At 46.8% G+C, this 25662-nt stretch overlaps 1 protein-coding gene across 1 annotated transcript in view; it reads right to left on the bottom strand.

Annotated features, from left to right (window-relative positions):
* Positions 1-25134, bottom strand: part of CFAP65 (cilia and flagella associated protein 65) — a 43104-nt gene extending 17970 nt beyond the window's left edge. Inside the window, 16 exon segments of the mRNA XM_073807885.1 lie at positions 376-600; positions 1173-1418; positions 2833-2970; positions 5155-5514; positions 5753-5953; positions 6410-6675; positions 7028-7250; positions 7733-7878; positions 8144-8343; positions 8533-8699; positions 9180-9282; positions 20617-20801; positions 22690-22811; positions 22814-22875; positions 23205-23272; positions 25126-25134. Coding sequence (XP_073663986.1) covers positions 376-600; positions 1173-1418; positions 2833-2970; positions 5155-5514; positions 5753-5953; positions 6410-6675; positions 7028-7250; positions 7733-7878; positions 8144-8343; positions 8533-8699; positions 9180-9282; positions 20617-20801; positions 22690-22811; positions 22814-22875; positions 23205-23272; positions 25126-25134 — 2721 coding nt within the window.
* Positions 25135-25662: the final 528 nt, after the last annotated feature.

Raw genomic sequence — 25662 nt, 5'->3', positions numbered from 1 at the left:
TTCCTCACTCCTTAATGGTAGCCACCCACTTGTCTCCACACCGTCTTCCAGTGATCTCTCCACGGTGGGGACCAGGGATGGAGAATGGACTCGTTTCTGGGCACTGACATCAGAAACCCTGCTTCAAGTCCCAGCTTTGCACCTCCTAACTCACAGTCTCAGTAAATGGCTATTGTTCCCCTCTAAGTCTCAATTCTTCTTTGTAAAATGGGGGTGTGGTAACAATCATACCGACCCATAAGGCTGGAAGAAGTGACTGTGGATTGAATGGGAGGGTAAGCCTGCCCCCTGATAGGCATGAGTAAGAGACGCTGGTGCAGGTGAGGATGACGGGCCCCTTCCCTCTGGCCCTCGGCAGTGTGGCAGGGCACTCACCAGGCTCTCATTGGGCTGGATAATCCCCCTGGCGGGCTGCACGGCCAGCATCTTCCGGTGCTGCTGGGAGACCCTCCACTCAAACTCCAGAGGTAGACGCGACGGGTTTTGGAAGGTGAAGAGGCTGGTGGAGGAGCAGCCCACCCAGGTGGGCTTGAAGAAGACGCTTTTACAGGCGTCCAGCTTCAGCTGCAGCGGCTCCTCCCGGCTCTGCATGCATACCTCCTGGGGCCAGTGAAGGGAGGACAGTGCCCTGACGTCACCCTGCAGCCCTGGCTCCCCCAAAAGTCACGGGCGGGCAGCTTTTCCCCCCTCGGAAAGGGCAGCAAAAGGCCCTCCCCCAGCCTGCGCACGGGCAGCCTCTGTCAAAGGCAGAGTATGTAGTGACTGACCCAGGAGATAAGGAAAAGAACTCAGGGACTGAAAGAGGATGTACAGACCATTTCATGGGCCAGACATGGGTCCAACACCCTGGACCCTTTCCCTGCCCTGGTCCCAAACACCTCTCTACCACCTGCAGATATGAGTCTTCGGGTTGCCCCCAGTCCTTCCTTGGGGACCTCTGTACCCCTTTTCTTGTCCCGACCCCATAAGGTGGACAGGCAAGGTCCTGAGGATAGCTGTTCCCAGATGTGGCCGAGGGGTCCTCTCCCTGCCGTGCCACTTCCTGGAGGAGGAACAGCCCCTGGGCCACTTTAGGGGAGCTTTAGGGGCCAGGCCCAGAATGTGGCTTTGAAAAGGGAAGCCCCAGACTATGGCCCCCTCCCGAGGACCCCGTCCTTACCCCTGCCTCCTACCTTGAGATACTGGGGGCAGAAATTGAACTGCAAGTAGAAAACATGCTGCTTCCAGGAGGTGCCCTTGGGGTAGGTAGAGATGAGGAAGATCTGGTGGGCCCCAGGGGGCACGAGGCCCGAGCTGGGCCGTAGGGAGACGTCCGAGCTGCTTCTGGGGGCCAGGTTGAAGGTCAGCAGCATGGAGCCTGTGTTGGTCAGGAGCAGGCTGCGGTAGGAGGGTTCACTGGGGGACACTGCCGGAAATAGCTGGGGTGCGAGAGAAGAGGGACCCACGCTCAGATCTACACGCCCTGCCCATCCCCACCTCACACACACACACTCAGGGAAGTCTGTGTGGGCTTGGGTGGCGCCATGTCTCAGGAGATCCAAGATGCCTCTACACAACCCAGTCAGTGCCCTGGGGGCGGGGAATGGAGGAACACAGCTTGGCACCAAAAAATGCTTCTGTCCTCCAGAGACCTCCAGGCAGAGAGATGGGGTGGCCACAGGAACAGGCTCCGGGAAACTCAGGCCCCTGAGACCCCCCACCCCAAGTTTCTTCCACCTTAGGGCGCCCTCAAATCATCCTTTGGAGAACCCAGTTTCCAGGATCTTGGTCCAGAAGCTCTGGGGGTAAGCAGCCCCTTCTAGAGGATTCTCATGCTGGTAGCTGAGGGGAACCCCACTCTGGGAAAGGGAAAGCCCCAGCAATCCCAGGTTCCAGACATTCCTTAAGCATTTAGGGTGTGGCCAGCACCAGGCAAAGAGCTGGGCCGGGTACCAAACACAAGGCTGGAATCGCTGCCCTGGGCGCCCCATGCAGCTGGGGCGATGAGCACCGTGCGTGAGGCAGTGGGGGTAGGGGGGCAACACGGGCCCAGAATCTGCTGGATTTTAGTAAAGGCCACAAACTGCTACGAGGAACTGGCCGAGGGAAAGGGGTGGGGGTCAGGGTCAGCGAGGGGGCCCCTGTGCCGTCAGGAGGGCTTTGGGAAGCCCTAACTAGTCGGGGGGCAAGACCACCCCAAGCACATTGTCCAAAAGTGGCACCTTTCTAGCAACATGAGGGGTGGGGGAAGTGCAGACGGATGAAAAGACTGATGATGGAAATGGAAGCTGGGAAGAGGCACCGAAGGAGAAACCAGGATTAGGACTTGGCCGCCTGGCTCTAGAATCTATGTTTCTCAGCCTTGTGGCATCCTGGGGCTCAGGTCAGACGGGGCCTCCAAGGGCCCTTCTGAGAGACCTGGGAATGATGACTCCCTGAGGATGGGGTTACACCGAGGGGCGGGCTCTGCGACCCCTCCAGAGCTGGATGATCCCCACGGGCAGGGGCTCATGACATGGGTGGTCATATCCCTAGCAGGCACTCAGTAAACACAGCGAACGGAGGAGCTGGAGACTTTTAAACCTGAGTGAGAGGACTGGGGAGTATTTCAGATGGGGCAGGCCGGAGCCATAGGTCTAAGCCCCAGCCTCTTCCCGGTCCCAGTGCTGCAGTCCAGGAGAGAGTCCTTGATGGGCACAGAGCCCCAGGGGCTGGCAGTGGGGAGGTTGGGATGGCCAGGGAGGGTGCTCGACATGTTTCTGAGGCCATCAGAGACAGGAGAGGGATCTGCAGGCCACGGCAGAAGCCAGGCTCCCCTGTTCCACCTCTCACTGCTGCTGGGGCCACGCTCACCTTGGGGGCATCCAGGGTATACTGAGGGATGTGGTGCTCCAAGTCAGCACAATAACTGTGGCCTCGTGCCCGGAGCCTCAGGCACCAGGACGGGCACACAGTGCAGTCCTCTTCGATATTGTTGTAGCTCCGCAGGACCTGCAGGAGGGCCGGACCCATGGATAGGCTGAGTCCTGTGTCTGACCCTGTGGGGCACCCCCGCTTGCCTGCCCTGTACTGCAGGAGCCCTACATGGGGCCCAGAGGGAGGGGCCCTCGGGGAAGACAGCTCAGAGAACAGCAGTCATAGCAGCCCCTCCCGCTGTGCGCCAGGCCCTGCCCTGAGCACTCAGCAAACGTGCTCTTTGATCCCCCCAGTCAGACGAGGGTGGGGCTGGGATGTGAAAGCAGCATTCATCCTGCAGGAATGTGCCCAGAGAGCACTGGCCAACAGAAATATAATGCAAGCCACAAGTGTGAGCCGCAAACGGCATTTTAAATGTTCTAGTCCCAGCAATCCCACTACTGGGCATATACCCTGAGAAAACCAGAATTCAAAAAGAGTCATGTACCACAATGTTCATTGCAGCTCTATTTACAACAGCCAGGACACGGAAGCAACCTAAGTGTCCATCAACAGATGATTGGATAAAGAAGATGTGTCACATATATGCAATGGAATATTACTCAGCCATAAAAGGAAACGAAATTGAGTTATTTGTAGTGAGGTGGATGGACCTAGAGTCTGTCATACAGAGTGAACTAAGTCAGAAAGAGAAGAACAAATACCGCATGCTAACACACATATATGGAATATTAAAAAAAAATGGTTCTGAAGAACCTAGGGGCAGGACAGGGATAAAGACGCAGATGTAGAGAACAGACTTGAGGACACGGGGAGGGGGAAGGGTAAGCTGGGACGAAGTGAGAGAGTGGCATGGACATATATACACACCAAACGTAAAATAGATAGCTAGTGGGAAGCAGCCGCATAGCACAGGGAGATCAGCTCGGTGTTTTGTGACCACCTAGAGGGATGGGATAGGGAGGGTGGGAGGGAGAGGCAAGAGGGAGGAGATATGGGGATATATGTATACGTATAGCTGACTCACTTTGTTATACAGCAGAAACACACCATTGTAAAGCAATTATACTCCAATAAAGATGTTAAAAGATAAATAAATAAAAAGTAAATGTTCTAGTAGCCACATCAACAAGGTGAAACGCATAAAATTTATTCAACAATACATTTGATTTAACCCAGCTGATCCAAAATCTTTTCATTTCAACGTATAATCGATATATAAGTGATGCAGGAGGCATTTTGCATTCTTTTGTGCTAAGTCTTAGAAATCAGTGTGTCTCCTCCCTTTACAGCATATCTGTTTGGACCTGACACAGTACAAGTACTCAGCAGCCACATGTGGCTGGTGATTGGCATATCGGACAGCACAGGGTTACAGCCTGTAGCCTAAAAGTCTGACAGGCTCAGCAAAGCCAGGTGTCCACAGCCTTATTCCTACGAACTTCCGAGTCCCGCCACTGCCAAGATATTAGAACAGAGACAACTAAAGACTCAGCTTTGGAAAAACTTTTCAGAAGTTTGGATAGGTTCCCAAGTTCACAGATGAAAAGACCAGGGCTCAGAGGCATTAAGGGACGTGCCCAAGGTCACAGAGCTGGTAAGGGACTCTGACCTTGACTGCACAGCTCTCCTCTTCCCTGAGCCCCAGCACCCAGCCACTGGGAGAGAACAGCAGGGTGGGTAGAGCAGAGAAAAGAGGGAAAGGGCAGGATGGACTGGAGATGAGGAGGGAGCGACACGTCTGGGGCTAACAGACGTGGCTGGGACAGCCTGGTCAAGGGAAGTTGGACTAGAAGCCGCTCCCTACACGCACCTAATCACCAGGTGCCCCTGACTCCGCCCCCCAGGCCCTAGTTCCTGCCCACAGCTCTTTTAGAGGGACCACTTCCTACCTCAAGGACTAGAGGGAGGCCAGGAGCCACCCCGCCACACCAGCCAGGAGCCCCAGGAAACTATGTGCACCAAAATTTTCCAAAGGGCTTGAGCCCCACTGAGTTCTCCCTCTGGAGGGGTGGGAGGCACATGTGAGTGAGACATAATCAGCTGGGTCAAGAAGCCCCTTGGCCCAGGCAGGCCATGAGTCTGGGGAAACACAGACCGCGAAGGCTGTAGTCCAGCCAAGGAGACAAGAGGAGGGAGCAGAGCCTGGCACAGAGAGGATGGATCCTACATCACCCCATCACCCCCTCCGACCCCATACCCTGCCGTTCAGCCTCCAGGGCAGAGAACCCACCTTCCCCCCCTCATCTGCCCACACACCTTATAGACAGCAAAGGCTTCAAGCTCCACGGCGTACAGGCAGTTGGGGTGAGGCGGCTGGAAGTGCAAGCGCATGGCTGTGGACTTGAGAGGGGGCACATCGCAGGGGTTTGGAGTCACCCAGAAGGGGCAATCAGCCCTGCGTGTCCAGGCCACAGTGATTTTGCCTTTGGTGTAGTTCATCAGGCACAGGGGGACAGGGTTGGGGTCCTTGGGCCTGGGGCAGGCACCAAAATCCACCTCAACAGGCTCAATGCTGACGGGCGGGGGAAAGATGGCCATGTCGTTGGTGCCGTCGAAGAAGTACTCGGTCATGGGGGGGATGAGGGGATACTGCGGGGCTGGTATGTCCTCCAGGTCCTGTGTGGGGAGAGCCGGTTGCCGGGGGCCCAGCTGCCATTCCTCCTGCCGCTGCCCCTCGTCTGCATGCTCCTTTCTGGAAAAGGCTACAAGAGCTCCACACACGTCACCCCCGTCACCCCCGACTACTAAGGGTGCCCACAGGGCTACAGAGCACAGGACTGCCCAAGAATTGGGAAGGGGGCATGAACCTGGGGAGGGTAGGTGGCCCCCGGGGCCCCAGAGGGGTCCATCGAACCTCAGTGGGAATCATCAGGGCACCGTTCTTATCCTGCTCCAGCTTCCTCTCCCTCAGCATGATGTCCAGGATGTCAGGCGGGTAGAGCGTCAGGCCCCGCACCAGGTGTGTGCGGTACCAAGCGAGGTGCTGAGGCCTGAGGATGGCTGGCTTTGTGCTGTCCGAGTGACACGTCCCAATCAGGTCGAGGAACAGTGGGTCCTGCGACATTTGTCTGTGTGAGGCTAGATTTGAGCCTCCACTTGCCACCTTGGCCAGAGACCAGCTGGTCAGGGCACAGTTTGTACCACCTTGTCCAGGGGCCTGGGTTGGGGTCGTCACTTCAAGGCTCTCTGTGCTGCACATGCTGCGTGGGGCGAGGTCCAGTCCCCCCTACACCAGCCCATTAGCAGCATCAGAGCAAAGTCCTTGGCCTGGCAGCAGTCACAGCAAGACTGGCCTACCCACCCGGCTCGGAGCGAGCGTTCACATGTCCCTGGCCAAACTCTGGCTCCAAAAGCCAGACTGGGGCTCTGGAGGTGATGATCCAGGCAGACAGCCCTGGAAGCTCCAGAATACAGGGGACTGAGCACCAAGCACTGTCTGCATTGCTAGGACTCGGATCGGCCCCTCCAGCTTCCCGGGGAGCCCCTCCTCACCCCCTCCCCCATAGCTCACCTGGTGGTGGATGAAACAGGCCACCCTCCGAAAGTAGATGATGGGGTGAGTGGGCTGGAAGGCACAGTGCAGGGTCATGCGGGCCTTGCCCACCAGGGTCCCAAAGGCAGGTCTGATGCTGAAGACGCTCTCCTGACAGTCGATGTCAAACTGGAAGTGGGCCGTGCAGTCCGACTTGTTCTCAATCCACAGGGACTGCTCCGAGCGCTTCCCGAGGTTGACCCAGCTGAAGTCGACACAGTAGTACTGCAGGGACACGTCAGGACCTGGGCGGAAGAGATGGGGGCTCTGTGAGTGGGCCCTGCCACCTGAGTGGGGCTGGGGTATCAGCCTCCCTGAGGCTATGTCAAAGGGTACCACTGATGGGAGGTGGTGCTGCCTGGAGACAGAAGGTTGGGTTGGAAAGGCCTGAGCAGACCACCAGGTCACCAGGGGCGAGCATGGGAACAATATCTCCAGGCGTCTTCAACTGGTTCCTCACTGATTCCACCAGGGGGCAGCAGACACCCAGGTTGAGGGCAAGGAGGCCCTGGGCGACTAGGAGTGGGCACTTGCCAATCCTAAGCATGGGTTGCTCCTGTCTCCAGAGGGAGTGCAGTGACCTGGGACTGCCAGTACCTCTACAGAAACCAACGACTTTGAGCAGGGTTTGGGAGGCACAGCCAGAGGGCATGACGGACAAGTAGTCCATAGTCCTGACGTCCAAGGTCTTGGGGTGGAAGAACACTGACACGCATTTCTTCTGTCCCGGGGGCACGATGCCATGGGCTGTGGGGCATGAGAAGGCCTCGTCTTTGGCCAGCATGTCTGGGGCCACTTCAATCCTGAAGGGGGCGCTCACCTACGGGGCCAGGTGGGGACAGGAGGTGGTCAGGTCACAGGTGGCTCGTCTGTTATTACCAAGGTGCCCAGCCGAGGGGGTGAGGGCAGCTGAAGCCCCACCTGTGCCTCAATCATCAGCTTTGACGGTGGAGCAAGGCTGCCTCTGCCGGGAGGAAGGAAGGGGCCGAGCCGTGTGCCCTACACTGGGACCACCCAGAGGGGGCACCTTTTCCTTTTCTCAAAGGTACCACAAAGGCTGGCTGTGGTCCTGGCATCAGGACACCTTAGGACTTCTCTTGGAGTTGCTCTGGGGTGGGTCGAGGGATACCCCAGCCCAGCCCCCAGCTGAGAGGAGAGTGGGACCCCTTTTGACATGAGTGTATCAGCAGACATGGGTACGTGAGGTTGCAACATTCTGTACAGGGGCTGAGTGTTAGTTGCACCTGGCCCTGTGGTCCCTGAGTCCTGCCCCCACTCCCGCTATGTGCACAGGACGCATACCACCGATGGGTTATACAGCTTGATCTGCCTCTCAGCGGTGCAGCCCACGGCAACAGAGCCAAAGTGCAACACTTTCTGGATGCCCTCGGCATCCTGGTCCTCCGGGCGCTTCTGCTTTATGCTCACCAGCAGCTGGGCGCATTTGGCTGGGCAGAGAGGGGGGAGTCTTGGGGAGAAATCCACCAGGGCCTCTGTGGCCCCAGCTGAACAGCCCTTCAGAGAAGACGGGGGTCCCCAGGGAAACACTGGTCTGCGACAACAAGGAAGACAGAGAAAAGGCAAAGCCTGCAGGGCTCAGGGGAGGGCAGGAGGCTGGAGGAGGTCCCGTGGAGGCCAGGCCAGGGCGGGGGCGGGGGGGGGCACACTGCGGCTTCGATCCCTGCAGAGGATGGGTGAGAGGTCGGGCCTCACCCACAGCCTGCAGCTGGATGCTGCTCTTCTGCTTGCTCCCCTCCCCGTACCAGCACGTGGCCTGAACGTCATAGATGACAGCCATAAGGGGCTGAAAGGTCACCGTGATCCGGCAGGCCTGGCCTGGCTCCAGCAGCCCCGTGGTCGGCAACATCTGGAATGGGCTGGGGGACTCCCAGGTGAAGAAGGTGGGCAGGTCCCTGGAGGGGGGTGGGCAGGTTAGAGCCACTGGGCTCACTGACCACTGCCCCTGCTTTAGAAAGGCCGGGATGCCCCCTTTACTCCCCCTATCTCCTTCCACCATCACACAGGCCAGTCTCTCCTGCTCCCAGGAACCCTCCTCACAGTCCTCACTCTTCCCACCTCTGAGCCTCAGCCACGGCCCTCACCCCGCATTGTCCAGACAGAACCAGGCCTCGGCCATGTCCCCCATGGCACACACGGGCAACTGCAGGGACGGTGGGCAGATCAGATTGTGGCAGGGCAGGGTGGCTCTCAGGTCCACACAGAACATCCCCTCTGCTTTCTCAAACCACAGCTGGTCCACGTACTCCTTCTGCAGTGTGGGGGCAGGGAGGCAGAGGCCCTGGTTGATCAGTGGTAGCCGGGTGGTACTCAAGGACCACTCACCTGACCCCAGCCCTTGGCCATCCCCTCAACACAACTGCTGAGGGCTGGGTTGGGCTATGGCCCTCCATCTCAGTCTCTGAAGAGAGGGTCAGTTACTTGTGTTCCAGCACCATCTTGGTCTCAGAGATGTAGGGCTTCTTTTGTGAGGAACAAAGTATTTGGGGAAACATTTTGAGAGCAGGAAGAGCCCAAGGAATATAGGGCTTTCTGATGGCCAACACAGTAGCACAGCCTTTTCCCCCAACAACATCCAACTGGGAAGCCCCCTCTATCTAATGAGTTTTGGCTCCAGCTGGTGGGATGTGGGTGTGGTGGGAGAGCTCCTTGCTGCTCTGCCCTACATCCTGCTCTGAAGTCACTGTGCCTGTGTCCCTCCCTGCCCTCCACTCACCATGGCAGACCTTACCTCCTCCAGGGGCCGGAAGATGATTGGGAGTGAGAGGGTTATGCCTGGGCTCAGGAAGATGGGCTGGGGGATGACCGTGAAGAAGAATTTGGTCTTGGGGGGCCTGTGGGAAGGAGCCAGAGGATAAGCACTTCAGGATCAGAAAATTAGGAGAGGCAGAAAGATTAGGGAAGATTCTGGAAAGCCAAGCAGACTTGAGTCTGTGGGACCATGGAAGGAGAAACACAGGTGTTCTGTCATAGGAGGAACTGTCTCCCTCATCCTACCACTTCTCTTGCAGACCTTCACTCTCGGATGTCAGAGCACTGAATGAAAAGATACAGGGCCAAGGGAGCAGCGCTTGTACCTCAGATGCACATGGTGGTCAGTGGGGTCTGGGATGGGGAAGGCTGCCCTGATTTAACCAAATCCCTGAGCACTTAGCTGGGGGAAACCAAAGCTGAGAACAGAGGTGCCAGGGATGCATTCCCAAGCAGAGATCTCGGCACAGCTGTAGAGTTCCAGAGTGGGTCAAAACTATAGATTCTGCAGACTTCAAAAATACTAATAGGGGACTTCCCTGGTGGCGCAGTGGTTAAGAACCTGCCTGCCAATGCAGGGGACACGGGTTCAAGGCTGGTCTGGGAAGATCCCACATGCCGTGGAGCAACTAAGCCCGTGTGCCACAACTACGCGCCTGCACTCTAGAGCCCGTAAGCCACAACTATTGAGCCCGTGTGCCACAACTACTGAGCCCATGTGCCACAACTACTGAAGCCCGCATGCCTACAGCCTGTGCTCTGCAACAAGAGAAGCCATGAGAAGCGTAGCCCTTGCATGCCCCAACTAGAGAAAGCCCACACACAGCAACGAAGACCCAATGCAGCCATAAATAAATAAATTTATTTTTAAAAATATATTAATAAGAAGGCAATATTATCAAAAAATCTATAGCAATAAGTTCAGATAAAATATACATATTCCTAGGAATGTATAATTGACCAAAACTGATTCAAGAATTATACATTTTATGGCCACCCTTTCTAAAAGTATCCAAAAAATTAAATAAATAGTCAAAAATCTTCCCACAAAGAAAACACCAGGCCAGATGGCTCCCCAGCAAGTAGTACCAAGCATCTGATAATCCTTGTCTTCTCTTCCCAACAGCAGAAAACAAGGAAACCCTCCCCACCATATTCTATGAATCCATCATAACGTTGTTATCAAAACCTGACAGTTATGAGAAGAAAGGAAAATTACAGGCTAATATCACCCATAAACAAAATACTGGCAAAAAGAATTTAGCAATCTGTATAAAAAGAATACTCAATCATGACCAAGTTGGGCTTATTCTAGGAATACACAGTTGGTGTAACATTAAAAAAATCAGTTAATGTAATTCACCATACTAACAAATTAAGAGAGAAAAAAATCAAATGATCGTCTCAATAAAGAAAAATATTAAACTTCAACATATGTTTATGACAAAAACTCTCAGCAACCTAGAAATAGAAGGGAACTTCCTTAACCTGATAAAGTCTAAAAAAAAAAAGAAAGAAAAAACTACAGGAACCATCCAAATTAATGGTGAAACACTGGAATCTTTCATGCTGAGATCATGAACAAAACAATGATGCCTTCTATAACAGCTTCTGTTCAACACTTTCCTTTTCAACAGTGCAGTAAGAAAAGACAAAGAAAGAAAGGAGATAGGGTTGGAAAGGAAGGAAAAATGCCATTTTCATATAAGATATGAATGTGTATGTGGAAAAAAAGAATTAACAAATACATTATTAGAGTTAATGAGAGAACTTACCAAGGTTTCTGGGCACAAGATTATGAACAAAACATCCATATTTTTAAAAAATGACTTTCTATAAAGCCAGCAACAAGCAGAAAATGAAACAACTTTAAAAGAGATCATACTCAGCATCATCAAAAATATAAAACACTTAGGGATAAATCTAACTAAAGATGTGTAAGACACCTACAGAGAAAAATCTATATTTTATTGAGAGGCATGAAAGAAGACCTAAAGAAATATAAAGATAAACCATGAGTCATGAAAGATAAAAACTGTCATGAAAGACTCAGTTTGTAATGACATCAAGTCTCCCCAAATTAACCTATAGTTTCAAATAAATCCCAATCAAAATCTCAAAAAGTAGTTTATGTGTGTGTGGTAAGCTGATTTGGAGACATATATGAAAGTTCAATGGCCCAAGGATAGCCAAGACAATCCTGAATAAGAATGAAGTTGGAAGACTTATACTATAAGATATTCAAGATTTATTATAAGCTCTAATATTTAATTCAGGATGATATTTATTGGCCCAGGGAAAGACAAATAGAGCAAGGGAACAAAACAGAGTTCAAAAATGGATCCATACATATATGGACACTTGATATACATCAGTGGTGGGGGAGATCATCAGAGAAGGTATGAACTTTTCAATAAATGGTGTTGGGACAATTGGACATTTGGTTGAGGGAAAAAAATGTCATTGGATCCCTACTTGAAACCATTCACAAAAATCAATTCCATATAGATAAAAGACAAATATTAAATGCAAAATTATAAAGTCTATAGAAGACACTATAAGAGAATATCTTCATGACCTAGGTAAGGGTAGAGAAGAACTTCTTAAACAAGATACAAAAAAGCCTCAACCATAAAAGAAAAATATGGGTACATTTGATTCCTTTGAAATTAAGAACTTCTTTTCTTCAAAAGACATGATAGAGTAAAAGACAAGTCACAAAGTGGGAGAAGATATTCACAACACAGAACTGACAAAGGATTAGTATCCTCAATAAGAATTTCTATTTAAAAAAGACATTATAAGGGCAGACAGCAGAAGCAAGAAGAACTACAATCCTGCAGCCTGTGGAACAAAAACCATATTCACAGAAAGATAGACAAGATGAAAAGGCAGAGGGCTATGTACCAGATGAAGCAACAAAATAAAACCCCAGAAAAACAACTAAATGAAGTGGAGATAGGCAACCTTCCAGAAAAAGAATTCAGAATAATGACAGTGAAGATGATCCGGGACCTCGGGAAAAGAATGGAGGCAAAGATCAAGAAGATGCAAGAAATGTTTAACAAAGACCTAGAAGAATTAAAGAACAAACAAACAGAGATGAACAATACAATAACTGAAATGAAAAATACACTAGAAGGAATCAATAGCAGAATAACTGAGGCAGAAGAACGGATAAGTGACCTGGAAGACAGAATGGTGGAATTCACTGCTGCGGAATGGAATAAAGAAAAAAGAATGAAAAGAAATGAAGACAGCCTGAGACCTCTGGGACAACATTAAACGCAACAACATTTGCATTATAGGGGTCCCAGAAGGAGAAGAGAGAGAGAAAGGACCTGAGAAAATATTTGAAGAAATTATAGTCGAAAGATTTCCTAACATGGGAAAGGAAATAGCCACCCAAGTCCAGGAAGCGCAGAGAGTCTCATACGGGATAAACCCAAGAAGAAACACTCTGAGACACATAGTAATCAAACTGGCAAAAATTAAAGACAAAGAAAAAGTATTGAAAGCAGCAAGGGAAAAACGACAAATATCATACAAGGGAACTCCCATAAGGTTAACAGCTGACTTCTCAGCAGAAACTCTGCAAGCCAGAAGGGAGTGGCATGATATACTTAAAGTGATGAAAGGGAAGAACCTACAACCAAGATTACTCTAGCCAGCAAGGATCTCATCCAGATTCGATGGAGAAATAAAAAGCTTTACAGACAAGCAAAAGCTAAGAGAATTCAGCACCACCAAACCAGCTCTACAACAAATGCTAAAGGAACGTCTCTAAGTGGGAAACACAAGAGAAGAAAAGAACCTAAAAAAAAAAAACCCAAAACAATTAAGAAAATGGTCATAGGAACATACATATTGATAATTACCTTAAACGTGAATGGATTAAATGCTCCAACCAAAAGACACAGACTTGCTGAATGGATACAAAAACAAGACCCATATATATGCTCTCTACAAGAGACCCACTTCAGACCTAGGGACACATACAGACTGAAAGTGAGGGGATGGAAAAAGATATTCCATGCAAATGGAAATCAAAAGAAAGCTGGGTAGCAATACTCATATTAGATAAAATAGACTTTAAAATAAAGAATGCTTCAAGAAACAAGGAAGGACACTACATAATGATCAAGGGATCAATCCAAGAAGAAGATATAACAATTATAAATATATATGCACCCAACACAGGAGCATCTCAATGCATAAGGCAACTGCTAACAGCTATAAAAGAGGAAATCGACGGTAACACAGTAATAGTGGGGGACTTTAACACCTCACTTACACCAATGGACAGATCATCCAAAATGAAAATAAATAAGGAAACAGAAGCTTTAAATGACACAATAGAGCAGATAGATTTAACTGATATATATAGGACATTCCATCCAAAAACAGCAGATTACACTTTCTTCTCAAGTGTGCACGGAACATTCTCCAGGATAAATCACATCTTGGGTCACAAATCAAGCCTCAGTAAATTTAAGAAAATTGAAATCGTATCAAGTATCTTTTCTGACCACAATGTTATGAGATTAGAAATCAATTACAGGGGGAAAAAATGTAAAAAACACAAACACATGGAGGCTAAACAATATGTTACTAAATAACCAAGAGATCACTGAGGAAATCAAAAAATACCTAAAGACAAATGACAATGAAAACACGATGATCCAAAACCTATGGGATGCAGCAAAAGCAGTTCTAAGAGGGAAGTTTATAGCAATACAAGCCTACCTCAAGAAACAAGAAAAATCTCAAATAAACAATCTAATTTACACCTAAAGGAGCCAGAGAAAGAAGAACAAACAAAACCCAAAGTTAGTAGAAGGAAAGAAATCATAAAGATCAGAGCAGAAATAAATGAAATAGAAACAAAGAAAACAATAGCCAAGATCAATAAAACTAAAAGCTGGTTCTTTGAGAAGATAAACAAAGTTGATAAAACATTAGCCAGACTCATCAAGAAAAAGAGGGAGAGGACTCAAATCAATAAAATTAGAAATGAAAAAGGAGAAGTTACAACAGACACCGCAGAAATACAAAGCATCCTAAGAGACTACAACAAGCAACTCTATGCCAATAACATGGACAACCTGGAAGAAATGGACAAATTCTTAGAAAGGTATAACCTTCCAAGACTGAACCAGGAAGAAATAGAAAATATGAACAAACCAATCACAAGTAATGAAATTGAAACTGTGATTAAAAATCTTCCAAAAAACAAAAGTCCAGGACCAGATGCCTTCACAGGTGAATTCTATCAAACATTTAGAGAAGAGCTAACACCCATCCTTCTAAAACTCTTCCAAAAAATTGCAGAGTAAGGAACACTCCCAAACACATTCTATGAGGTCACCATCACCCTGATACCAAAACCAGACAAAGATACTACCAAAAAAGAAAACTACAGACCAATATCACTGATGAATATAGATGCAAAAATCCTCAACAAAATACTAGCAAACAGAATCCAACAACACTTTAAAAGGATCGTACACCATGATCAAGTGGGATTTATTCCAGGGATGCGAGGATTCTTCAATATATGCAAATCAATCAATGTGATACACCATATTAACAAATTGAAGAAGAAAAACCATATGATCATCTCAATAGATGCAGAAAAAGCTTTTGACAAAATTCAACACCCATTTATGATAAAAAAAACTCTCCAGAAAGTGGGCATAGAGGGAACCTACCTCAACATAATAAAGGTCATATATGACAAACCCACAGCAAACATCATTCTCAATGGTGAAAAACTGAAAGCATTTCCTCTAAGATCAGGAACAAGACAAGGATGTCCACTCTCACCACTATTACTCAACATAGTCTTGGAAGTCCTAGCCACAGAAATCAGAGAAAAAAAAGAAATAAAATGAATACAAAATGGAAAAGAAGAAGTAAAACTGTCACTGTTTGCAGTGACACTGTTTGCACTGTTTGACATGATACTATACATAGAGAATCCTAAAGATGCCACCAGAAAACTACTAGAGCTAATCAATGAATTTGGTAAAGTCGCAGGATACAAAATTAATGCACAGAAATATCTTGCATTCCTATATACTAATGATGAAAAGTCTGAAAGAGAAATTAAAGAAACACTCCCATTTATCACTGCAAAAAAAAGAATAAAATACCTAGGAATAAACCTACCTAGGGAGACAAAAGACCTGTATGAAGAAAAGTATAAGACACTGATGAAAGAAATTAAAGACAATACCAACAGATGGAGAGATATACCATGTTCTTGGATTGGAAGAATCAATATTGTGAAAATGACTATACTACCCAAAGCAATCTACAGATTCAATGCAATCCCTATCAAATTACCAATGGCATTTTTTACGGAACTAGAACAAAAAATCGTAAAATTTGTATGGAGACGCAAAAGACCCCCAATAGCCAAAGCAGTCTTGAGGGAAAAAACCGGAGCTGGAGGAATTAGACTCCCTGACTTCAGACTATACTACAAAGCTACAGTAATCAAGACAATATGGTACTGGCACAAAAACAAAAACATAGATCAAAGGAACAAGATAGAAAGCCCAGAGATAAACCCACGCACCTATGGTCAACTAATCTATGACAAAGGAGGCAAGGATATACAATGGAGAAAAGACAGCCTCTTCAATAAGTGGTGCTGGGAAAACTGTAAAAGAATGAAATTAGAATAGTCCCTAACACCATACACAAAAATAAACTCAAAATGGATTAGAGACCTAAATGTAAGACTGGACACTATAAAACTCTTAGAGGAAAACATAGGAAGAACACTCTTTGACATAAATCACAGCAACATCTTTTTTGATCCACCTCCTAGAGTAATGGAAATAAAAACAAAAATAAACAAATGGGACCTAATGAAACTTCAAAGCTTTTGCACAGCAAAGGAAACCATAAACAAGACAAAAAGACAACCCTCAGAATGGGAGAAAATATTTGCAAACGAATCAACAGACAAACGATTAATCTGCAAAATATATAAACAGCTCATGCAGCTCAATATTAAAAAAACAAACAACCCAATCCAAAAATGGGCAGGAGACCTAAATAGACATTTCTCCAAAGAAGACATACAGATGGCCAAGAAGCACATGAAAAGCTGCTCAACATCACTAATTATTAGAGAAATGCAAATCAAAAGTACAATGAGGTATCACCTCACACCAGTTAGAATGGGCATCATCAGAAAATCTACAAACAACAAATGCTGGAGAGGGTGTGGAGAAAAGGGAACCCTCTTGCACTGTTGGTCAGAATGTAAATTGATACAGCCACTATGGAGAACAGTATGGAGGTTCCTTAAAAAACTACAAATAGAACTACCATACGACCCAGCAATCCCACTACTGGGCATATACCCTGAGAAAACCATAATTCAAAAAGAGTCATGTACTGCAATGTTCATTGCAGCTCTATTTACAATAGCCAGGACATGGAAGCAACCTAAGTGTCCATCGACAGATGAATGGATAAAGAAGATGTGGCACATATATACAATGGAATATTACTCAGCCATAAAAAGGAACAAAATTGGGTCCTTTGTTGAGACGTGGATGGATCTAGAGATTGTCATACAGAGTGAAGTAAGTCAGAAAGAGAAAAACAAATATCGTATATTAACGCATGTATGTGGAACCTAGAAAAATGGTACAGATGAACTGGTATGCAGGGCAGAAGTTGAGACACAGATGTAGAGAACAAACGTAGGGACACCAAGGGGGGAAAGCTGCGGGGGGTGGGGTGGGGATGGTGGTGTGCTGAATTGGGCGATTGGGATTGACATGTATACACTGATATGTATAAAATTGATGACTAATAAGAACCTGCTGTTTAAAAAAATAAATAAAATTAAATTTAAAAATAAAAGGAAAAGACAATCTAGCACAGCAAAGGAAACCATAAACAAAATGAAAAAAACAACCCACAGAATGGGAGAAAATATTTGCAAATGAACTGACCGACAGGGATTAATCTCCCAAATATACAAAAGGCTCATGCAGCTCAATATTGAAAAAGCAAACACCCAATTAAAAAATGGGCAGAAGATCTAAAAAGACATTTCTCGGGCTTCCCTGGTGGCGCAGTGGTTGAGAGTCTGCCTGCCGATGCAGGGGACGCGGGTTTGTGCCCCGGTCCGGGAGGATCACACATGCCGCAGAGTGGCTGGGCCCGTGAGCCATGGCCGCTGGGCCTGCGCGTCCGGAGCCTGTGCTCCGCGGCGGGAGAGGCCACAGCAGTGAGAGGCCCACGTACCACAAAAAAATTTTAAAAATATAAATAAATAAAATAAATAAAAAGACATTTCTCCAAAGAAGACATACAGATGGACAAGAGGCACATGAAAAGATGCTCAACATCACTAATTATTAGAGAAATGCAAATCAAAACTACAATGAGGTATCACCTCACACCAGTCAGAATGGCCATTATCAAAAAATCTGCAAACAATAAATGCTGGGAAGGGTGTGGAGAAAAGGGAACCTTCCTATACTGTTGGTGGGAATGTAAATTGGTACAACCATTATGGAGAACAGTATGGAGTTTCCTTAAAAAACTAAAAATAGAGCTGCCGTATGATCCAGCAATCCCACTCCTGGGCATATATCCGGAGAAAACCATAATGCAAAAAGATACATACACCCCAATGTTCATTGCAGCACTATTTACAATAGCCAGGACATGGAAGCAACCTAAATGTCCATTGACAGAGAAATGGATAAAGAAGATGTGGTACACATATATACAATGGAATATTACTCAGCCATAAAAAAGAATGAAATAACACCATTTGCAGCAACATGAATGGACCTAGAAATTGTCATACGAGTGAAGTCAGTCAGACAGAAGAAGACAAATATCATATGATAGCGCTTATATGTGGAATCTAAAAAAATGGTACAAATGAACTTACTTACAAAATAGAAATAGAGTCACAGGTGCAAAAAACAAACATGGAGGGAAGGGGTAGGGATAAACTGGGAGATTGGGATTGACATATACACACTACTATATATAAAATAGTTACCTAAGCAGGACCTACTGGGAACTTAAATTTAAAACAAAGTTATTACAAGATAATGCCTATAATTCCCTGTACTCTGCAATATATCTTTGTTGCTTATCTACTTTAAACTTAGTAGTTTGTTTTTCTTAATCCCATGTCCCTATCTTGCCCCTCCCCACTTCCCTCTCCCCACTGGTAACCACTGGTTTGTTTTCTGTATCTGTGAGTTTGTTTCTCTTTTGCTGTATACATTCGTTTTATTTTTTAGATTGTACATATAAGTGATATCATACAGTATTTGTCTTTCTCTGTCTGACTTATTTCGCTAAGCATTATATTCTCTAGGTCCGTCCATGTTGCTGCAAATGGCAGAATTTCATTCTTTTTTTCTGGCTGAGTAATATCCCATTGTGGTATATATTGATATATACTCATTTGTCTGTTGATGGATGCTTGGGTTGGCTATTGCTATGAACATTGGGATGCATTTATCTTTTCCAATTAGTGTTTTTGTTTTTTTCTGGACATATACCCAGGAGTGGAATTGCTGAATCATATGGTCGTTTTTTTTTAGTTTTTTGAGGAACCTCTGCACTGTTTTCCATGACGACTGACCAATTTCCATTCCCACCAACAGTGTACAAGGGTTCCCTTTTCTCCACGTCCTCACCAACATTTGTTATTTGTAGACTTTCTGATGATAGCCATTCTGACAGGTGTGCGGTGTTATCTCATTGTCGTTTTGATTTGCATTTCTCTAATAATTAGTGATCTTCAGCATCTTTTCATGTGCTGTTAGCTATCTGTATGTCTTCTTTGTTGATTGTCTTTTGTCTTTTTTTCTTCTAATTTTTATTGGAGTATAGTTGATTTACAATGTTGTGTTAGTTTCTGCTGTACAGCAAAGTGAATCGGTTGTACATACACATATATCTGCTCTTTTTTAGATTCTTTTCCTATATAGGTCATTACAGAGAATTGAGTAGAGTTCCCTGTGCTATACAGTAGGTCCTGCTTAGGTATCTATTTTATATATAGTAGTGTGTATATGTCAATACCAATATCCCAATATATCCCTCCCCCCCCTTATCCCCTGGCAACCATATATCTTATAATAGCTTTTAAGGGAGTATAATCTAAAAAAATACTGGATCACCATTCTACACATCTGAAACTAATATAATATTATAAATCAGCTATATTTCAATATTTTTAAAAAATGAAAAAAGATAATCTATTAGAAGAATGGGCACAGGCTTAAACATGTACTTCACAAATGAAATGGCCAATAACATTTGAAAAGACACTCAGCTGTATTAGTAATCAGAGAAATGCAAATTGAACCCACAACAAATTACCATTATTGGCAAAAATTTTAAATCTTGACATTATCAATTGTTGATAAAGACACAGAGGAATGGGAACGCTCATATGTGGCTTATGGGAATATAAATGGATTACAAGTCCTTTGGGAAAGAGTTTGGCAAACATGTACAGAAATCTACAAAAAGCAAACATGTACATGTTCTAAGTCACAGCAACTGTACTCCTATGTATCTACCCTAGAAAAACTCTTGAACTTGTGCAATAGGAGATGTATACAGACCCAAACTGGAAACAACCCAAACGTCCCTTAACAGAAGAATGGGTGAATAGGTAGAAGCATACATTGGACTATTATACTGCAATGAAAAAGGATGAACTATATCTGCATGTGGATGAGTCTTACGAACATAACTGAGCAAAATAAAAGTGTAACGGGGCCGTCCCTGGTGGCGCAGTGGTTGAGAGTCCACCTGCCGATGCAGGGCACACGGGTTCGTGCCCCGGTCCGAGAAGATCCCACATGCCGCGGAGCGGCTAGGCCCGTGAGCCACGGCCGCTGAGCCTGTGCGTCCGGAGCCTGTGCTCCGCAACGGGAGAGGCCACAACAGTGAGAGGCCCGCGTACCGCAAAAAAAAAAAAAAAAAAAAAAAAAGTGTAACAAAATATACCATGTTATCCCGCTTATATAAAGTTCATAAGAAGGAAAAATTAAACTATAACATTTAGGGATACAAACATAAGTGGTAAAACCTTTTGAGAAAAACAAGAAAATCATTATCATGAAAGACAAGGTATTGGTTACCTTTATGGGTAGGGAAGGTGTTCCAGTGCGGGGGACACATAGTGGGAGAAGGTGAGCTTCAGACACTGTTAGTATTCCATTATTTAATCTGGTCACAATTATTCAACAATTATTCAAATTATACTCTCAACAATTATTCAAGCTGTACATGTTTTATATCCTCTTCTGGTTTTATATGACATTTTAAAAGTGTGTTTTTTAAGAGTGGCTGCTTTGGGGGCTTGAAGGCTCAGGGGCTTAGTCTCTGATCGCTCATACTGGTACCTGTACTTTATCTTCTGGATTTTCAAGGATAGATTTTTCAGAACCAGGTTCTTGGTGATCTCCTTCCCCAACTCCCAGCCTTTCCACTGAAGCTCCTCAGCCACCTCAATGCCCCAGATGACCCTCTTCTTCACTTTGTCCTGCTTCTTTGGGAAGCACTTCTGAGTATCCATGGAACTGGCAGGCTGTCTGGTCGGCAGGGAGAAAGGGGAGAAGCAAGTGGGATAGGATTCAAAGACCCAGAGAATGGGCAAAGATCTCCCCACCTCCAGAAAGTAATGAATCACACCACTCTTCACCCCTGGGGGATGGTCTGGAGAGAGAAGGTGAGGGGCGGGTAGGTGAGTCAGATATTACCTCTTCTGAGGTCACTGGAATGGTTTTCCAACTAGATTCCCAGAGACCCTGCCCATGAAGCCTTCCCTGGCCACCGCACGGGCCATTCCACCTGGCACACTCAGCAGCCTTAGCTTGCCTGTTGTGCTCCTCAGTGTGCCCTCAGATCCCGGCCTGTTCAGATGCTGCCTCCTCCTCCTCTGCCTGCCATCCTACCCCTTCGCTACAGAAGCCTCTCCTAGTTGGAGTGGTCTATCCCCGGCACTTCTCCAGAGCACAGGGATACACCACCATTCCCTCTTAGACCCCTCACCTAGCTGGTAGAGCAGAAGAAAGAGCCAATTTGCCTGCGACCAACCCGCACCCCGTGCCTTGACTTCGAGACCACCCCAAGCACTTCTCCTAATGATGCTAGAGGTTCGCTATGCCAACGCCTCTTGTCTGTAATGGAAAATCCTGTCATAGGTGAATCCCTAGCCCCTATCTATCTGAGGGGGGAGGGAGATGGAAAAATCCCTGGGGTGGCAAGATGGCAGAAGGATGAAACAGGTGCCTCTTCCTACCAGTCATCGCTCTGAAAGTAAATTCACTGCCATTTAACTTTATCTTTGACCAAGTATTGTTTTTATGTCATTACATAACATAAGGATATATTTATCTATTCGACAGATATTTGTTGACTACCTATGATGCAATGGACATTGTATTAGGTGCCAGGACTATAAAAGTGAACAGGACTGGCAAATCCCTTCTTTCTTGGAACTATATCTCAGTTTATAGAGAGTGTCAGATGGCCTGATCTGCCCGTGGAGGAAAGGTGAGTTGGGTGAGCAAGGATCATTTATTATAAATATCAACTGGTGCATCAGTTAGGGTCCAACCAGGAAAACAGAAGCCACTCCGGGTGTTTAAAATAAGGAATTTAATGCACAACCAGGGGATAGTGAAGTAACCCCAAAGTTAACAACATCAAGAAACTGCCACCACACATAGGTTAGGGGAAGTGGTGGGGTTCTCAGAGCCCAGAGGCCTGTCTGGTGGGGACTGGAGTCACAGGGAGATGCAGCTGCTGCTGGAGACACTGTCAAAAGCAGAGAGGGAAGAAGATAAATAGCCTGGCTTCTCCCTTCTTCCCAACTTCCAATTTCCTGACAGCTCAGAGCAGAGCGGGGAAGGGCAGTGAGTGAATCTGTGAGCAAACTGGGCCAGAATGGCACAGATGGAGGGGTGAGATGACCCCGGTCCACAGAGAGGCAAATGCAACCACCATCACATCTAAGGAGACACGAGAATTCACAAATGATACAGACACATGCTGCACAAATGCAGTGAGACCCCATAGTTACATCCCTAGACAAGCACCCCCTGCCCTGGTCCTGCGCTATCACAGAGAGGGACCCCCGAGAGCTGTGAGAAGTAAACAACATCCATCCACTGACAAACACAAAGCCCTAGGGCTCGAGACCAGAAGAGCTTTGTGAAGGAAGAGAGAACTACTGGCTACTCTATCAGCCCCCAACTCGCATCTCCCCAGCGTTCTCCCCGCTCCACCATCACGCTCACAGCTGCCACCACTCCAGTTAGCATAGGGCTCAGTGTATGCAGGGTCTAGTACTGGAGTTTAGACAGGAGAGTGGGGTCGTCTCAGATTCCTACCCCCGCTGCCCTGCTGCCCATCTACCCTGCTTGGCCCTGCTCCACCCACTCCACCCGCCCCACACGTGTCCTCACACAGGCACTAGCATTGCTGCTGCTGTAGGCACTCATGGCCACGCTGCTGCCAGTGATGGTGGGAAAGGCCACTGTGCTGGCACTCAGGCATGATCCAGCGTTCATGGTGTAGTCCCCGCTGTCCTCGTGAGGAGGCTTAGGGCTGCCCTGATGAGCATCCGGTGCCTGGAACACAAGTCCAAGGGAAGCTCTCTGGCTAAGACAGGAGTTCCTGCCAGTTGGGAGCTGGGAAGAGACCAGAGGGGAGGCAGGAGGGGCATGAAAAAGAGGGGTCAATGAAGAAGGCTCACCACGGCCATCATTTTCATGCAGGGGTGTCTGCTTCCTAGCTCTGGCAACAGGTGTGAAGTAGCACCATGAGGAACAAGACTGAATGCAAGATCCAAGGCTTTGCCTGGGAGCCTAGGGACTCACCGTTCAGGAAAGGCCATTTGGAAAAGGGAACTGGGGATGAGGCCCAGGCAGCCCTGCTCTCCAAGGCCACACTTGGCATTTCTCATCAAGCCCCCAGTGAGTGTTACTGAAGCATATGCATTACCTTTACTTGGCTTTTACTCTCTACTTGTTTCCTCTGAACGTGGCTTGCCTCCTGTGGGAAAAGGAATAAGAGTCAAAGAAGAAGCAAATGAGACTGGAGGATTCTTGGGCTTCTGGGTTTCCTCTATCAGTACACGACATGTAGTCCAGGTTTAAAGGAAGCATTCACTAAAATAATGACTCAGTCCAAAGATTAATGAATCAACCTCTAAAACAGAGGGATCCACTGATAGACTGCGGCTGGAAGTTATATGCAAATACATACAAACGTTATAGACAAATTATATGCAAAATGTCATGGGTTTGGGCATGTGCTCTTTTCCAGGGAGAGTGTCCACAGCTTTCACCAAATGCTCAAAAGGGTGCTTGGCCCTGCTCTAGGGGACACAGAAGTGTCCCAAACTGGCTCTGGCTCCCTCTCAAATCCCCCTTCCTTTAGCAGGCTTCCTTCAGCACATATACCCAGGTATGGCTACTACATTGGACAGCATCAATGTAATCCTTTTTTGAACATGTATACATTTTTAAGACTACTCAGTATCCTAGCCCATCTCTTTGAATAGCAATCTCAAAAATAATAACAACTTCTAAGAACATTTACTAAGAACTTACCATGTGCCAAGCAGTGTTGTAAGTCCTTCACATATATTTTAGTTCTTACAACAATTTATGATTAGATGGAATTGTCTTTTATTTGGCCTAAAATTATCTCTTTTCAAGTCTGGGTTTCAGCTCCCTTTTACAACATATTATGCTTTAGTAAACAATTTCATGGTCGCCCTTTAGAAAGTTCCACGTTTCCATCAGACACTCTCCCGTCCCCTCCCCACCACCCATTCAGAACAAAAGATTCTGTTGATGCACTTTTTCCTAATTGGCAATATGTCCAAACCCTCTGGAGGGATTATCTTACATTCATTCATTCACAAGGCATTTACTGAGTGCCTGCTATGTACCAGTGCTAGGCACAGGACAGGACAGGCAAGGCTCCTACCTTTGGTTGTGAAGTGAACTGTTCAGATGGGATCAAAGAAATGCAAGCTGGGGAGATAGGGAGGAAGGTCCCATTACTTCTCTGCTATTGGATGGCTTTGTAGTACTTCCCCGGCTCATTAATGACTATTACCTTAGGGGATTCTACAGACAGTCCCTGCCTCAAGGCTCTGAAAAAATTTCCAATCAACACTTGTAGGAAAAATGAGAGACAGTGGGATAGAAAGCTGGTCCAGACCAGGTCTTAGGGCTTAGAAGTGAGCACTGGTCCTGGAGCAAGAAAAGCTGGGTTGAAGCATCTGCTCAGATTCGTTTAAGATGGGCAAGTTTCTCCATCTCCTCAAGCCTCAGCCTCCTTACCTGTAAAATGAGGGTTATTGTATTTCACAAAATTGATGTGAAGCTTGAAAGAAATAGAGAAGTGAAAAAGCCCTAGAAAAACCTATGTTACTATAATGAACAATTACAACTTCCACACTAACACGTGCTACTCTTCCAAAAGATTCACACACCTGCAATCATTGTGAGGACACTGGGCAAGGGAGATGTTGTTTTAAATCTTTTTCTAATCTTGAGGATCTTAAAAAAATATCATCAGCTTCCTTTATTTGCCTAATTTCCAACCTAAAAATTCCTAAGATGACCAGTGTAAAAAGTGGCGGGTCGCCGAGTAGAGGGAGGAAGAAAGAGGTAAAAAGAAGGAATAAAATATACTTAGAGCTGTTCCACCATCGTCTAAGAGATCCCCAGGCTGATCTCGCCCAAGTCTCAGTCCCTCCGGGCTCTCTGAAGGACACCGAGGGGACCCCTGGTTACGACTTCCCAAAGGAGACCGTCTCCCAAGACAGATACCTTCCCTGGCCACTTGCGCAGCTCCCCCTGGTCACTTGGACCAACGCTCAGAACTCACACCGCCGCCATGTTGTCGTCTCTATAGATACAGGACGCGCAGGACACGGCGTCTCTGGTATCCCAGGGCAACGACGGCTACCCGAAGGAGTCAAGGATCACAGAAGGCGAAAGCTCCGCGCAACTTTAACGCTCACCACCATTTTTTATTCTCCGACTTTCCCTGCTAGCAGTAACTGTCTTCTACCAGTCGCAGCACAGTTGTCGTGAAGTCCCCGCAATCCTGGCTTTAGTTGAAGACCAAATTCAGAGGAGGCTACTACAAGGACTTGTCACACCAGTGAGAGTTGTTTCTGTTCTTTTCTGATACCCCTCGGTGACATAGGGTCAGAATTTCAACTGGAACTTTATTCTGTGATTGCAATTGTTAACTTAAAAGCAGCCGGTAGTTATTTCTTATTTGCATATTGCTTTTCAAATTAATTCCTTTTGCAGGTGGAAGAGAATGTGTTCTAGGCATTTTCTCCTAGCATTTCCTTCTGCCCAGCACAAAGCTAACTCTTGAAGGGATCTGAAGGTGAATGTATGAAGAAGGCATTA

This window comes from Tursiops truncatus, chromosome 7 (assembly GCF_011762595.2).
Source record: "Tursiops truncatus isolate mTurTru1 chromosome 7, mTurTru1.mat.Y, whole genome shotgun sequence".
NCBI classification, from domain to species: Eukaryota; Metazoa; Chordata; class Mammalia; order Artiodactyla; family Delphinidae; genus Tursiops; species Tursiops truncatus.
This window is presented reverse-complemented; position numbering and strand designations above follow the sequence as displayed.